The sequence below is a fragment of the Herpailurus yagouaroundi genome, unplaced genomic scaffold, assembly GCF_014898765.1.
Source record: "Herpailurus yagouaroundi ecotype Mexico unplaced genomic scaffold, PumYag 186, whole genome shotgun sequence".
Classification (NCBI taxonomy): domain Eukaryota; kingdom Metazoa; phylum Chordata; class Mammalia; order Carnivora; family Felidae; genus Herpailurus; species Herpailurus yagouaroundi.
Genome location: NW_024412417.1, coordinates 15,191,738 through 15,209,672, shown reverse-complemented (window position 1 = coordinate 15,209,672; position 17,935 = coordinate 15,191,738). Strand labels below are relative to the sequence as shown.

General features: G+C 35.5%; 1 protein-coding gene across 49 annotated transcripts in view; it reads right to left on the bottom strand.

Moving 5' to 3' along the window:
• The window catches only part of RIMS2 (regulating synaptic membrane exocytosis 2), a 617,389-nt gene that overhangs the window by 147,331 nt on the left and 452,123 nt on the right, over positions 1–17,935 (bottom strand). For 33 of the 49 annotated variants that reach the window (XM_040494185.1, XM_040494187.1, XM_040494223.1 and 30 more), the window contains one exon: positions 14,074–14,174. The exons of the other annotated variants lie outside the window; for them this stretch is intronic. In XM_040494185.1, coding sequence (XP_040350119.1) covers positions 14,074–14,174 — 101 coding nt within the window. The remainder of the gene's footprint in view (positions 1–14,073; positions 14,175–17,935) is intronic. 49 annotated transcript variants of the gene reach the window in all.

The following is a 17,935-nucleotide window of genomic DNA, read 5'->3' as shown; positions in this document are numbered from 1 at the left end:
TTTCTCACCAGTCTCCCTCGCTATTCCTTCTTAATCTCCTTTGCCAGCTTCACATTCCCTGACCTGATTTTAAATTATATTTTCCCCAAATTTTGATTGTTAGCCTTTTCTTTTCACTATGAATGTCTCCCCCCAGGATGATCCAATCCATTATCTATGCATTTTCACTACCACGTAATGACTAATAAATCCTTATCATCTGCTCTCACTCATCTCCCAAGCTTCAGACCTGTATTTCCAGTTATTTCCAGGGCATCGTGCATATGCTGTTTTGCACGTACATCAAATTCATGTGGCCAAAACCAAATTTATTCTCTTTCACCCCAAACCAACTATTCATGTATCTCCAATCTCCTGTAATAGGCTCAATATTGAACTAAAACATAGAAAATGTGTAAGTTATCTTTGACTTCTCCTTCTTCGATATTGTCCACTCTAATTAGTCAAGAAATATCACTTACTAATTTTACGGTAACAAATATCTGGATATTTAGCTATTAGGAGTATACGAATGGGTTTCTGGCCTTTCATGTAGGTAACTCAAGTCTACCACACCTATATATTGGTCTCAGTTGCTGCTGAACGCCTACCAATATTCTTTCTCTTTTTTTGTTCTTTACTAAAAGAATCCAGATTTATTTCAGTAGTCCAACAACGAGAACAAAAACAAACAACTTCATTTTCCAGGATTCCCTGTAGCTAGGGTGATCATTTGACTTGGGTCTCGTCACTGTGAGGTAAGCAGGAACCAGGGACTGGGGTTGGAAAGAGCTACTACTTTTCTGGTTACAGTGGGCTGACTCAGCTGGGGTGGCCATTTGCTTTTCCCTCTTTGCTTTTTTTTTTTCTGATTAGAGATTAAACATGGGCAGAGGGGTGCAGCAGTCATTCTGTGACAGCGAGCATGAATGTCCTACACTAAGAACAGGGAACGGGAAGTTTGGCTCCTTAAACAGCAGTATCAGCCATGGGCTGCCGTTTGGATTTCTTCAGATTCTCCTGTCAGGCTTTTTTTTTTGTTACAAACAAGTGAATGGTATACCATTCGTTTTGTTTCGTGTCAGTAAAAATATTTTCAGACTTCATGGAAATGACTAAAGGAACATTCTTTCACTAACAATATTGAGATAATCTATGATGCCTGAAAATCTATCATCTGATTTTGATGATGAGAAGCAATGTATCATAATGGCCATGAGCTATAGAGTTGAAATACACTGATGTGCAAATGCTCTCCCACTTACTGGTAGCTATGCAATCTTGGGCAAGTCTCTTAACTTCTCTGAGCCTGCTGTGAGCTTTAAATGAGATCACAGGTCTTGACACATAGTAAATATTTACCATGATAATAATGAGGCATAGTCTGTGATGAAATTAAAGAGGCTCTAGAGTATAATTCAGTTTTCATCAACATTTGGCTATCATCTCAAACATTTTGCCTTGACTTATAAAAAAAAAAAAACTTGAAAAGAGCTGTGAAGTCTTATTATAAATAAGTCCCCAATTCCATATCTCATTTAAAAAATAAGGTATTGTCCTTTGACACCAGGTTGGCTTATTTTACGTAACGTAGGAAAACACCAAACCTGACTTGGAAATTCATGTTTTTTTATTCTTGAAACTATTAACCTGGGTTAGTTTTTGTAATTGTGCTTATACTTGGCATCAAGGAAAGTTAAACCAGGGAATGTAACAATCCGTGACCATAACACCAATAATTATTAAAATGTGGATAGTTTTTATGGTTTACAAAGAACTTTCAAATATTTTCTATATTGCTTCCTTAGTCATCTATTGATTTAGATATATCCACATAAAGTAAATGGGTTTTCTTTCTTTTTCAATAACTTTAATGAGTTGTATATTTATTTGTATGCCCTTTATTTATCCAGTAATATCTCAAACAAATATCACCTGAAATTTCTGCTTCAATTAAGAATATTCTCAAAGTCTGTGTTCCCACACTGTTAAATATATAAATAACAATACCCCATTTTGATATATATAATATTTCATGTATATCCAAGCTGACAGAGAGTAGAACAGAATGCCTGCTGTTAGTGCAAACCAACAAGCCCAGACTTTTCCAAAAGAGAGAAGAGTCAGTGTTAAAGCACTTAAACCAGCATTGTGACTAAATGCTTTTCCAAACCCTTGGATGAGAAACCTTTAAGATCTAGCTAGAATTAAGAAATATCATAAAGAAATGCTCCTTAGCCACAAGCATCCCTGATACTTGGTCCTTTGTAAATATTTTTAAATATCCCATGGCTTATTTTTGTGATTTTGAGAGAATATTTATATTGTTTATTAGGATATAAGGTGGAGATATTATAGATATTGAGTGGCAAGCTAGCATCCCCAAAGCTGCAACAGAAATAAAACATGAGAACATAGCATTAGGACAAAGGTCCTGAGAATGTGAAGCAGGCAGAAACATGACAAAAATGAATGGACTAGGGATATGGAGAAGGCTCCTTTCCAAATAATAATACCTTAGAAAGCATAGAGTAACTCAAGGCACTTGTATCTAAGAAGATCAGGGCTAAATAATAGCCCGAATAACCACGAAGTGCTGAGAAACTTGAAAGGATGTGAGCATCGCCCTGACTTACCAAATTCAGGAATAGGGCAGATATAATTACATTCTGTTGAAAATCTGTAAGAGGCCCACTACTCTGATTCCTTGTGTTAGAAGATACAGCAGTATTAGTTGGGTTTGCATTAAGACCATTTGGGATGAAGGCAACAGTCAAAACATGGTGAGGAATAACATTTACGTCTTGCTTAGACTAGAGCAGTAGCCTCTGAATAGGACTTCTGTCTCTAATCTCCCTTATAAATGCATCTTAAGATGCACTAGAATTAGTATCTGTTCATATTGGTGACTTCTTCAAATACCTTCAAAGCCCCTGGTTATAATGAAGAACATTCTAGATTTTTAACCGAGTGATCCAAAGCGCTCTGTAACCTAGTCCCTGTCAGCTTATCCATCCTTATCTCCTAATGTGTACCGCGATTTGTGTTATTTCCATTCTAAGGAACTACTAATTATTCCTTAAACATACAGCTTGTGCTCACATGCGTCTGCAACTTTGCTTCAGCTCTTCCTCTGCCTGACATGTCCTCCACCTCATGGATTATTCTATAATGTATTCCCAGGTTTCTCCAAGCCAAATGAGCATTTCTCTCCTAATGCTTCCTTTGCATGGCTAAGTTTTATTATATCAGATAACACAGCCTATTTTGTAAGAGCATCACTTATGTACCTGTGTTTCCCTCATTCAATTATGAACTCCTAGATCGGAAGGATTTAGCCTGCTTGCCTCTTTCCTTCCATCCATCCCTCCTTCCTTTGTTTCCTTTCATCCTCTCTTCTTTTTTCATTTCTCCCTCTCTTTCTCCCTTCCTTCCTCCATTCACTCAGTCCTTCGTTTGCTATTCAATTGATTGTTTTTCTGGAAACTTTTTTCTTCTTTTAACGTTGCAGAACCAGATGCCAGAAATACAGCTGACCAGCTTCAGAGAATTATCAGGCATGCAGTTCTGAGTTTTAGAAAAGAGGGAGCTACCAAACGTCCCCTGAGATTACAAAATATGTTCAGACACACAAGGGGACTTGCATAGAGCCACTCTTTGTTTAAGAAAAAAGCCCAGGAAAGTTATTTGATGCTGACACATACTTTTAATTATTCACTCATCACTGAGTTATTAAAAAGAAATCACAGTATTTTAAAGTTGAAAGTGACCTCTAAGAGGATATAATCTAGCTTCTTAATTTTGAGGATGAGAAAATTAAAAAACAGTGTCGTGACTAAGTTTATGCAACTTGTTACTACTGAGGTCTTTCTATGTCTTTCCATTAAAAAATGTGTTAACTATAATTTCATGTTCAATGGGATACCAGGCAAGCATATAGAGAACCTAAGTCATTTCTTTTTTAAATAGTCACAGTTTGGGGCGTCTGGGTGGCGCAGTCGGTTGAGCGTCCGACTTCAGCCAGGTCATGATCTCACGGTCCATGAGTTCGAGCCCCGCGTCAGGCTCTGGGCTGATGGCTCAGAGCCTGGAGCCTGTTTCTGATTCTGTGTCTCCCTCTCTCTCTGCTCCTCCCCCGTTCATGCTCTGTCTCTCTCTGTCCCAAAAATAAATAAAAACGTTGAAAAAAAAATAAAAAAAATTAGTCACAGTTTGAAGTATATATTTTAAAATAAAGACTTTCTTCATTTTCTGAAATTTTTAAAACTCTACCTAAAATGACATGTGTAACCAGAATACAAAAACTGTACAAAAATAACAATACAACACTACTTGTAACTATACAACACTACTTGTAGCTATAACTGGATAGATCTTAAACAAACAAAACTTTAAAATAATTAGAAAAAACAGTAGCTTGCAAACTAATAAAAAGATAAAGATTTCTATGTCCTATGGAAATAACCCCTTTACATTCCATTTAAAATCAGGTCATCTTTTGGGGTGGGGCACAAAATGGTAATGGGCTTAAGAAGCAACATGTTCTTCATGTTGCAACATGACTGGGCCTTGAAGACTGTTAGCTTTGCTGTGAGTATGCCTAGTCATGAAAATGACCTGAAAAGGGCCAATCTTAAAATCACAGCCATTTCTTTGTTAGTCAGGAAGCTGTATTGAACTAATAAATTTTTGCTCACCCATGAGAATGAAGTTCACTGTAAGGTTTTTCTATTACCCCTGTGTCACATGTATAATAAATAATAAAAATAACAACCATTACTGGGTGCTCCCATGTGCCAAGCTAAGTTCTGTACCCTTTTACACACACTATTTCTACCTCTTGAAGTTATCACCAGGAAAAAGTTCTTTCTCTTATAGGTTAGCTCTATTATTTTCAGACTAAAGTATTTATTTTGCAATCTTTGAAACTGATGAAATAGAAATAATCAAAATTCCATATTTAGGAAAACATTAGTACATTTATTTTGCTAATAAATAATATCCTTTCAGCTGAAAAAAAAATTACAACTAATTTTTTGTGTGTTTTATATTATTATATAATAAAGCCGTAGACATGTTCAATTAGCCAAATTGAACTGAAATTATAGGTGTAGATAGCTCCATGCTCCCTTAGTTGACTGACTGCCTAATTGACTAAAGGTTTTGAATTAAGGGTCAATTCAAACCTAGTTGTCTAATATTTCATGCGAAGTAATAGGCAAAGATATTACACATATAAATTTATTCTCTAAATCATATTATGCCATAAGTTAATTTAAAAATACAGAGATTCAATCTTTTGTGAGAATATATCTAATAGAGAATCCGACACTGATCAGAGATTACTGAATCAATTAGATGAAGGAAATGAAATATAGAATGTCTACTTCAAACCTAATTTAAAATATTAGGCCATGAAATTAAATGATTTTTATTAATTAATAATGAGGTTGCCTAAAAACCAAATGTCAATACATAGTGTTTTTCAATGCAGCCTTCAAAGTACCAAGTAGCACTTTATAGATTACAAAGTCCCTCAATTTTTACACATAAAAAAGCTGGGCTGTGAAGAACTATTGGGTAGTTTATCCAAAGTCTTATTACATAAGTGGTAGAATAAAAATTAGAGCCCAAATCTTCTAATTTTTTCTCAGCCTTCTTCCTACTATGATTAACTATGGACACAAAGCAATAATTAAATGCCCATTAGAAAGTTTGCTTCTGACTGTCATACAAAAACCTACCCACACCTTCTCCCAAAGTTCGTAACTTGTCCTTACCTTGGTACAAAATACTTGACATTCACCTCCTCTAAAGCTTTTTCCAAACATATGCCATCCCTGACAGTCTAGCTTTCTCTCAGCACTGATGTCCATATTCATTCATGCAAAAATATTCCTTTGAGTGCTAAAAGCGTTTGCCACTAGAGAGACTACCAAGATGAAAAAATATAGTCCCCATTCTCGAGAAGATAAAAAATAAGCAAATAATTATCACATAAGGCAGAATATATTTATTTTAAGAGGTGATAAATGCCATGGTTGGTTCAGAAGGTGTATACGTTTTCATATTTCTCTGTTGTTTTGAACATTCTTATACATGTAATTTTTTATATGTCAATACTTAATGCTTCTAGATTATATGGAATTTGAGTTGGAAATAATGTTTCTGCCCTATTTATCACCTTTTCTTCCTTCTTTGTTTCCCATATCCTCCTTGATTTCATAAAGCAAGATCTCTCTCCTCTTGGTGACCCGTATCATTGAACCCTTGAATTCCCTGTAAGGTATTCTAGTTAACAAGCCAGCAGCTCTGGAGGCTTGAAGAAAGCAAAGGTGAATGAATGAATTTCTTTTTTTCTGGAGGTAAAAGAAAATGTTTCTTCCATGTATTCTTAGGCAATATATAAAAAGAAATTATGCTATTGGCAACAGCAGCTATTGTTCATACACTGACCCTTTTAGCAGCAGGTAGCTGAATACAAGTTACTTAAAATTCTTTTGTCAGTTTTTAGCAACATTATATTTACTAAAAAGGGAGAAATTATAATTTTTTTTCTGTAATTTTATAGTGTTCTATAACATATGAAGTGTTGCCCTAGTTACCTCAAATGAATTCTTCATAATTAAAAAATATCCTCTCCATATTTCTTGGCCTGACATGTGGTTATATAGTAATGGGTGGCAATTAACAATTACATGTAAAGAAAAAAAGACCCACGGCTTGAATGTCAAAACCAAATTATGGTCGAGGAAACCATATTTAAATTTAAATGTGGTTATGGGGCGCCTGGGTGGCGCAGTCGGTTAAGCGTCCGACTTCAGCCAGGTCACGATCTCGCGGTCCGTGAGTTCGAGCCCCGCGTCGGGCTCTGGGCTGATGGCTCAGAGCCTGGAGCCTGTTTCTGATTCTGTGTCTCCCTCTCTCTCTGCTCCTCCCCCGTTCATGCTCTGTCTCTCTCTGTCCCAAAAATAAATAAACGTTGAAAAAAAAAATAAATTTAAATGTGGTTTTATCACTAAGCAAAATAATTTAAAAACTGAACTTGCAAGCACAAAAAATATTTCATCTCCTAGGATATGACAAGGTAGTTGGAGAAAGAGAAAAAGTAACAAAATTTCAGCAGTTTTAAAGTTTGAAATGAAATAGCTATAGTTACTTGCTTTAAAATCTCTATTCATATTATAACCAAATACACTTTTATAAGGCAGTAAAAGTTATTTTAAAAGACCATTAATTGTTTGTTAGAAATATGTTGTGCTTGAACTGTGTATCCCCCAAATTCACATATCGTAGTCCTAACTCCTCGTACCTCAGAATGTGACTGTACTTGTAGATAGGGCCTTTAAAGAAGTAAGTAAGGTAAAATGAGGTCATATGGGCGGGTCCTAAGCCAATTCACAGAGAAATGACCTTGTGAACACACAGCAAGAAGATAGCCATCTGTAGCCAAGGACGGTCTCAGAATAAACCAAACCTGTCAACACTTTGATCTTAGACCCCAAGCCTCCAGAACTGCGAGAAAATTAATTTCTTTTGTTTAAGCTACCTAGTCTGTGGCATTTGGTTGTAAGCAGTCTTAGCAAACTAATACAAGCAAGATGTTGAGGAAAAAAGGTACCTAAAGTTGGAAACTTTAGAATTCAAAGATTACTCACACATAAAAACACCAAATTTCTAAAATTCCACTAAAATTATTTACCATTAAGTTTTTAAGTATGGATCTTTTACTTAAAGTGAAGTATATTTATATTTATGAGACAAGGAAGAAATGAATAGCTATTGCTTCCATCAGCTAAAATATGGAGAAGAGAAATTCTCCTTTGCCTCACCTCTAGGGTGTGTGTGTGTGTGTGTGTGTGTGTGTGTGTATGTGTGTGTGCGTGCAGATATAGATAAATTCGTGTGCAAAAATAATTTTCTCTCTCTCTCTTTAAATTAAAGTTGAAGTACATCCAGTTTGCTAGAGAATAGAAGTGGCAAGAAAAATAATTTTGGATAAAGATTTGACTAAACTGGTAAAAATAATACAACCCTAATCAATTTTTAGACTTTTAAAATTATCCTTAATCTTTATACTTTAGCTCCCTTTCCACCCATATATTTTTAGGATTACCTTAAAGATATGCTTAGCTGTACCTAGTAGATTGTTGATGGCAACAAATATAGACCTGAGCCCCGAAGGGCTTTGGTAAGAGCAAGTTATCTGCTGGAAATGATTCTTCTTTTTCTTCTTCTTCCCCACCACCATCATCATCATCACCACCACCATCATCATATCACAGCTAACATTTACGTATTCCTTACTACATTCCAAACTCTGTTTGAGCTATACATATACATAAATAGATTTCATCTTGAAAGCAATCCTATGAGGTAGGTACTATATTTTAGCACATCTTCCAGAATAAGAAACCTAGGCACAAGGATGTTAACTAACATGCCCAAGGCCACTCAAATATTGACAGGTAGGATTTGAACCCAGGCAGTTTGGTTTGAGAGTCCACATTTTTAATACTACTCTGCAGTCTATATTTAATCATAGTCACTAAAAACAAATTGCAGACTGACTAACAAAACTGGCTATGTATCTCTATTACTGTAATCAAGACTTCAAAAGTTGTGCTGTGAACATGGCTGCTACTGCGGTTATGAATAATGCACACCAATGGCAAGAAGGTATATTTCCAATGGCCTCTTCTCCCATGAAGATATATTGATCATCCATTCCTTTATTTATCACAGATAAAGAAGAAATTACATAAATGTATATAGAAAAATTTTTCATTAGTTTTAAATTCTATTTGGTGGATGTAATAGACTATAGATGAGAAATCTACCTTCACTGGCATGAATAAGAAAACACGGAAGAGGCAAAAGAGAATATAGAGGCTTTTAAAATATGATTTTTCTCTAGTTCCTTTTTCTTTTTTTTTTTGTTTTTCAACGTTTATTTATTTTTGGGACAGAGAGAGACAGAGCATGAACGGGGGAGGGGCAGAGAGAGAGGGAGACACAGAATCGGAAACAGGCTCCAGGCTCTGAGCCATCAGCCCAGAGCCCGACGCGGGGCTCGAACTCACGGACCGCGAGATCGTGACCTGGCTGAAGTCGGACGCTTAACCGACTGCGCCACCCAGGCGCCCCTCTAGTTCCTTTTTCATTTCAATTTCCAACTCTCTTTTCATTAGGCTTATATAGCCATTTGTCAAGTTTGTAGGTGAGACTGAAGTTGTTTCAATCTGGCCTGGATAAGACTACCAGTAATATCTCTTGTGCTTCAGGGGCCATATTATATATGGCTGCTCTTACTTACTAGCTTAATAACCTACACTTTAAAAGCTAGCTTTATCTCTCTTTATAAATATACTTGATAAAGGAACAACCAGAGACTGATTGCAGACAAGTACACAGCAGGTGACTAATAAAAGGCTTGGAAGCTGTCTGGCTCCAAGACAAGCAGCCCGACAGTCCAGAAGGGTTATGGCCTGGTTTGGGGCCAAAAAGCAATCTAAAGTATGCAGAACTCGGGACAGAAGTCACCCTCAACTGGGGAAGGAGAGGAGAGAATGTTAAGAAGTGACAACTGTACCCACACTCTGACTTTCTCAGAACCTTGGTGGCGAAGTTTGGAAGCTTGGTAGTAAGAATGCTTCCGGGTAACGTGACTTGTCTCTTTTTTCCTCCTATGCTCCCATGTGAGCAACTTCACTTAATTCCAGGAGTTTCTCTTGGGATTTTGCTACAGATCTTGAAGCTAGCTGACTGCAGGGTTATAAAGAAATGAAGGCAACACAGCAGAATAGAAGGGTAGAGAAAGGGGGGGTTGCACTGAAGAAATCCAGATGCAGCCACTGGCATTCCTGCCGTGTTATCCTCATCAGTGAGTGGTAAGATTTCTTGACCTGGCCAGGGATGGAGACCACAGATAGGGGACCTTAATTCTGATTTTTAAAGATGAGGCCATTCTGTCAGATATTTGGCTGGACGAAGCCTATTAGAGTTTCTTGAAAATCTGAATCCTGGGGGCGCCTGGGTGGCGCAGTCGGTTAAGCGTCCGACTTCAGCCAGGTCACGATCTCGCGGTCCGTGAGTTCGAGCCCCGTGTCGGGCTCTGGGCTGAATGCTCAGAGCCTGGAGCCTGTTTCAGATTCTGTGTCTCCCTCTCTCTCTGCCCCTTCCCCGTTCATGCTCTGTCTCTCTCTGTCCCAAAAAATAAATAAAAAACGTTGAAAAAAAAAATGGGGCGCCTGGGTGGCTCAGTCGGTTAAGCGTCCGACTTCGGCTCAGGTCATGATCTCACAGCCTGTGAGTTCGAGCCCCGCGTCGGGCTCTGTGCTGACCGCTCAGAGCCTGGAGCCTGTTTCAGATTCTGTGTCTCCCTCTCTCTGACCCTCCCCTGTTCATGCTCTGTCTCTCCCTGTCTCAAAAATAAATAAAATGTTAAAAAAAAATTAAAAAAAAAAAAAAAAAGAAAATCTGAATCCTGCCTCTGTGTACGAAATAATAAACTGCTTCTTCCAAACTGCTTCTTCCAAGAAAGGAAGCTTCATTACTTCCTCTGGGACATTTTAACTTCCTCCGTGAGGGCCTTGCAGAGTAGAGACTGAGTTACTGAGATCACTCCTATTGGAATTTTTCTGCTCTATTCGTCAGAGGATCCCACCTCACTCACACCAGCACAGCGGGGTCTGTTTCATGTGAGTACCAGGTTCTGGATGCTTCAGCAGCAATCCCTCCAGTGGGCGCAAAGCCTACTTCAGCTGTTGTGTTGCTGGCCTGTGTTATATGCTGCTAGCAATTCAACTTTTCTGCTTAGGCCAAAAAATTTTCCCAAGCATTTTATTTCAATCACTGCTATAAAATAAGCCTCCGTTTCTTCGCTTCCCCTAAATATATGTATTTTCAAGCATTTTCTTAGTGATTTGTACAAGCCCACCTATCCATGTTTACAATTTTACTTTCTATAAATGTAGTCTTTCAGTATTCAGATTAAGGAGCAGCGAAACGGCCAGGCCTACATGTGTGCCCGTTAACTGCTTTCCAAGGGCCAGGCTCATTTAACATCAACCCTGATAACCTAATTTCTTCATTTCAGCAATTTAGTTTGTAATTTCTCACCACACATCATGTTTCAGCCTCTTGTTTTTTTTTTTTTTTAAATCCATATCCCTTGAAGATTCATAAATTCTTTCCCCCTAAATTGAATTTTTCCTTTTAGATTTCTGATGCTTGAATTCTCTGAGAATAAAAGGAACATTCAATGACCTCTGAGTTGCCCTAGAATCCTTTTCATTAGCTCAATTATTTCTTCACCGTTTCGTTCTGACCTTGTCATATTAATTTCTCATGCCCATGATTACATTTGCTGTTGTTATTGTGAAAATTAAAGCAAATATTATCTGCACCACTTATTCCGCACTTCACTAAATGCTAAGCCATTTCTATACATCATCTCTTTTCATCCCAATCATGACCCTCTGAAATAGATCCCAAAGCCTGGTTTAACAGATAAAGAAACTGAGAATAAGGGGTTAACCAACCCAAAGGCACCCAGGGGGAGTTTGCTTGAGTCCAGGCACTGTTCTCACCTGCTGCACTACACTCATTTACTGCTGTCACTTTGATGACACCGGAGTCTCTAAGTACTCCTGTTTACAAACGTCCAACTTATAAACAGCCCATATGTAGCCACCCCTAACCTGCCCCAACCTGTCTCCCTTTTCTGGTGTCCCTATTGCCTGTGTTGTCTTGAAAGTCCATTTAAAACACTTAAGGCTGGCACTGAATATGTACTCTCAGCGTAGAGAAGAGAATAAAGTCTAATAAAGGGAACAGTTTAGTTAACAGTGGTGACCTATTTGTCAAAAATACTTTGTTTTTAACTGAGTTTTTTTTTTACATTGTTATTGCCTGCAATTCCACCAATGTGAGTTTTAGTTGTATTTAAAGGTTTTTAAAAAATGACACTATTTCTGCATTGTCTTATTCATATTATAACGTAAATTACTTTAGTTGGATTGCTTTCCTTGTGATGGGCCTCTTTGAAATTGGCGAATGGGTCCTTAAAGGACAAAACTGCTGGGAACAAAGCGACAAGTACGAAGATCAGGTGTGCAAAATGAACGGAGAAAAACTCTTCTCCTTTCTACATTGTCCCCTGCTCCCAGAACACTAACTTAAGTGTATTAGATTAAGAGTTAAATGGATTAATATAGACCTCTGGTCCACATTTGAAAAGTTCTGCACACTATGTGGCCTATATTACCTAATTCTAGGGAGATAAATAAGGAAAGAGAAAATGATAATATGGTTTTATATACAGCAGTTATGCTGTAATAAAAATATTTTGTGAAATTTTGTGAAAACATTACTATTTTAAAAAGAGCATCATTTCTCCAGAGTTGAGCTCCAAATAAATACTGTACCAATGAACTGCAAAGCATTCTCTATTGAAATGTTAGGGGCTACCCTTTCAAAAAATATCTTCTGAGATCATTTAAAAATAATAAATATGGCTAATTAAAAAAATAAACATTATTACTTAAATAAACATCAAACTCTACATATTAATTTTCATATACATATATATACACACTGGCCTCAATATTATTGAGAGTATTCTATGTATTTTAAAAAATCATCTATATTCTTTCCTAAAGTATATTGGGAGATAAACAAATAAAACAAACGGGTGTTAGTGGAAGACATGTTTCTACAAGTTTTAATATCTTATTTTATTAGGACTACATGCCTTGGTATTTGGATTCTATAAAATGAATAAATGAGAGATTAGAGTAGAAGAGATGCCACAAAAGAAAAAGTGTATCTATTTAGCCCTAAGAAGAAATACAACAAAGTCTGGGAAGACACAGATATCATTTCTGACATCAAGTTCAAAAGGTTAGGGATGTGTCTGAAGTACTATATCACTACAAAACTATTTTCCATGAAATCCACGGAACCTATTTGAAGTTCGATTCATATTTTTATTTTAGAAAAAAATATTATAGCACACCAGAATTCCATGATGAACAATTCTACATTCACCATGTGAGTATTCATGTAATTTGAGGAAGAGCTTGGTGGTTTGGAGGATGATGCTGATGTAGGAATCTCTGCCTCTTCTAGGTTGTACGAGACCTAGGAACTAGGTCTAGTTTCTAGTTTTGGGGGAAACTAGAAACCTGTGCTACCTACCACATATGCATATCCAACCTAGCCAGTTACGCTTCACTTAGTAAGTCTTGACTTTACCAAAGAATGGAGTATAATGGAGAGAAACTGAAGGTTAAGTAGGTAAGGATAAAATAGACCTAATGTATAAAAATCCAAACAGCTCTTCTCTAATACACAGATATAGACCACAAGTATTGCATGATTGCAACGATTACATTACTGAGTCACAGAACACGTAATAATTAAATGTCATAAGTTTTGCTATATTCGTTCTCTTATAAAATCTTAAATAGCTACATCAGAGAAAAGTCTTTTCATGACTTTGACTATGAATGATATCATGAACCTAAAAATGTTTTGAAAATATAAAGGCAGTGAAGGAGAAGAGTCTCCCTCAGTAGATCTCATACATCAACTTATTCCCAAAAAGGAGCTAAAAAGGATTCTCAATAAAAAACCTTTTGAACTCCTTACAAGAGCTCATGGGTATGTATTTTGTTCTAACCACTCATTAATAAACCAGATTCAACTAAAATACTATGAAATTGAAAAAAATTCCTAGGTATGGGAAAACCACAGCTATTCTCCCTAAACATTTTGAGGGTGTTGGGGCCTTTTAGATTTTATAAAATAAAAAATTCTATAAAATAAAAAATAAAAGATTAGTTCTTTAGATCATTGAAGATTTTCATTTCTTTAATCTCCTATATTATATAGTGATTTTTTAATAAGGTAATTTCTATCTCTAAAAGTTGAAATATAAACACATTATAAATTTTAGCATAATAATAATCATGGGGCCATTGCATTATATGTTCGTGTCTAACTAATGTGCATTCAGAAGTTGAAGAAAACCTGATGGTTTCATATGATTAATTGATTATCTTACAACTTTTAAAAAGAAAAATGTCTTGCCTTTGAATGGTAATCTTGCTCCAGTCTGGGGTCTGATCCGGCTACCTGTTTGTATTTGTTAATTTTCATTTGGCGATTTCTCTCGTCTATATCCATAGCACCTATCGAGTAGAAAAAAACCCATAAAATTAATGTTCAGTTCTTATTTCTGAGCCCCACTTACAGGATGTATAATAGAAGAAATGCTAGGCTGATATATCACTTTCATTCAAGGTAGTACGTACAAATTAAATGTCATCTATTATTTCTTGAGTTTATTAAAAGTATTCAATTTGGTGAACAAAAGCATGATGACTAAATATGTAAAAAAAAAAAAGTTTTAATCTGAGTAAGATGTAAATGAGTTTTAACAAAACAACAAATCTCAACTAGAGAGAAAACACTTTCTGGTACATGTACGCCCAGGAGAATATATTTGATAACACATAAACTTGACAGCAATAATACTGTAAAACTTTAGCCTATAATTCATCAGGATTTGCTGCTTTATTTATTGAAAAATAGTTGTAAGTCTAATTGGCTTCAAATACAATTTTACAGTTGTGTTTAGAAACCATTATCATAAAACTAGCACATGTGTGAAAGCAGGTTGCCCCAGCTTGTATGGATCTTTTGAACTTGAATTTTCTAGAACCAGGGCCAAGAAAGAAGCACTCGGAATAATACTCCTGAGAACATACCATGCCAGTAAAGACACTGAAATCATTTCAGAAAAAAACAAAACAAAACAAAACATGGAAGGAGGTGAGAAAGTGAGATGGTAAGCCTATTATAGAATAAGATTAATACTCTCTATAACAGGTCCTACCTACAAACACATCAATTATAGGTATCAAGAGGGTCTTCAAAAACTTTGCTTAGAACAAGAACTAAATTCAGTTAGCAAATCTTAGCAAACATGAAAACATGTTTTTAAGGTATATTTATAACTTTAATCAAAGAGATTTTATAGGAAAATTCCATTTCTCATAAATATGCATAGTGGAAAAACAAAATCTCAATTGCATACTACAAATATACAAACTGGGAAAAATAACCACAGCTTACTGGGCTCAAGTGGGTATCTACAACAAAATGTTGTCATGTAAATTCATAACCACTGAGTGTGGGTAGAAATGTAAACATACACATATATGCCCTTCACTTAACATCATAACTTTTTAGAAACCGCAAGTTAAGATCTCTAGACAAAAGTGTGCCCATTCAAAAATAAGTATTTTAGTAGTCATCCTGAAAACAATGTCATTGTATATCAGATAATTCTCCATTAGTGACAAATTCTGAGTAAAAAATCTGTTAATTAAAATAAGATTTAAAACAGGAAAAAAATTCCAAAAAGGAGTACGAAAATCTTGAATAAAAGAGTCTATATTCCATGACCTCTAAGTATAACAGAAAATTTAAGTCAACTGTTCAATAAAGTGAGCCAAATTATTCTTTTTAAGAGTCTTGTTTTAATAATGATTTGAGTGATTAATTCTGTGCCAAATTATAAAATAGGGGATGAGGGTGTTGGGAATGTTAATATAAATTGAATAAAACATAAAATCAAGTGAGTGCTTCCATGATACGAATGTGAAATACAGTCAAGTATAAATGTCTACTTGCCTATTAAAATACAACATTGGAATTATTTATACCTCCAGAGATATTCTCAGGAAAACATGTTTATTTTCTTCAAGGGCAAGGGAACAAAAAAAAGCTATCCCCGCATCAAAGAAATTATGTGTACTTAAAGAATATTAATTAACTAAATTGAGTGGGAAGTTCTTTTAAAAAGTTTCATTTTGATATCATAGTAGCAAGATACTATATTAATTCGAATAGCACCAATAGACAAAGTTAAGACACATTTTATATATACATATATAAATTTATGTAACATACATATAGATATATATACACATACACACATACATATGCATTTTCTAATATTTAGACTATTTTCTGGACATCAGCCTCCTATGAAGCTACATTAAATTCTTTCTAATTCCTAGGTAGTCATGTGATATATACTGGCAGAAGTTGACAAACTTGTTCTGTAAAAGGGCCCGATAATAAATATCTTAGGTTTTGCAGACCGTATGTTTTCTGCCACAACTCTGCCATTGTAACATGAAAGCAGGTATAGAGTGTGCATACACAAATGAGTGGCAATGTTCTATTAAAACCTTATTTACAAAGCAGGCAGCGGGCCAGATATGGTCTGTGGGCAATGGTTTGCTGATCCCTGCATTAAAGCATAATGTTTTTTTATTAAAATAACAAACAAAAAAACCCACACTGATTTAATATTGCTTTGCAAAAGAGCCTTTCTCCTTAGTAATGGTTTAAAGATTTTGTAGAATCAGGTTTATGGAACATCACTTATATTTAACAGATCATTGGGGGGCCTAAAAAGAAGATTAATCTGTATTTGCTCTAAGTAAACAAAGATGCAAATAGAGTGATATAATTATTTAAGTATGTTATCAACTAAATTCCAATCTCAAACACATCTTTCATCTCCAGACTCAATTATCATCTATAGACAGTCCTTAAACGAAAAAAAATTTTGTTAGAGCCTTAACTAATGATCTCTCAAGTGACTATCTTAGTGGATATACAGTCAACAAACTTGTATAAATATGTTTAGTTTAGAACTTTAAATTCTCCCAGGAGGCTAATCCTTACGACAAACCACACATTTCTCGCTCCAAACTATTTGGCTCGTATGAAGCGTTCCATTCCTTTTCTACATTTTTATCGACCTATTCTCATAAGATAAACACTTCACAAACAATAATATCCTTAGAGAGAAAAGTATCCTACTGGTAAAGAGATCCATTATAGGAAATAGAAAACTGTCTTCTATTGAAACTTCCCAAATAATTAATAACAATGTGATAAAGGGCCGCTTTAACAAATCTAATTGATTTTCATGAAATACATAGAAACAAAATAAATGTAATCTGAACATAAAATATTATCTGAGACAATTTTTGAAGTTAAAGAAGTGTATTATACTATAGTAGAAACATATTTTTTTTTAAATTAAGTATATTTTGCCAAACTATCAAGGAAAGGAAAAAATTACTTTTGGTAACTATCGCATTGAATCCTAGTTTACAAGACTTTTCTTGTGAGAAAATACAAGGTTGAAGAGGCACAAAACGAAACAAGATTACAGACTATAATGGTGACACTGACAGAATTCACGTATTCCAACGAACAAAGCTTAAAAGGGCCAAATTCACGTAATCTCTAAGTGCTAAACTCAGCATTTAGGTATGTACCAAATGAATGCAATAAAGAAAAAGGTATGATCAGTGTATGTAGCTATTTGCTTACTTCTAGGTGACAATTGCACAGGAGAAAGCATGGTTACAGGTGTCTATTTTCTACTTTCAGTAGGGTAGGCTATAAAAACAACTTATTGATACCTTTCGCCAGTCAGAAGAATAAGAATAGACATTGTTAAAAATGGCTACATAAGATATAATGAGATAAATAAAAATAAATAAAAATATATATGAGAAAAATGAGAAATGTAGTATTTTGTTATATTATTTTATTTTCTTAAAAAAAATTTTTTTTAACGTTTATTTATTTTTGAGACAGAGAGAGACAGAGCATGAACGGGGGAGGGTCAGAGAGAGGGAGACACAGAATCCAAAACAGGCTCCAGGCTCTGAGCTGTCAGCACAGAGCCTGACGCGGGGCTCGAACTCACAGGCTGTGAGATCATGACCTGAGCCGAAGTCGGCTGCTTAACCAACTGAGCCACCCAGGCGCCCCTATATTATTTTATTTTCAAAGGCAGAGTAATAAAAAAAATATTGTCCCTGATTTTACTGAACATTTTAACTGTTCTTTCAATATC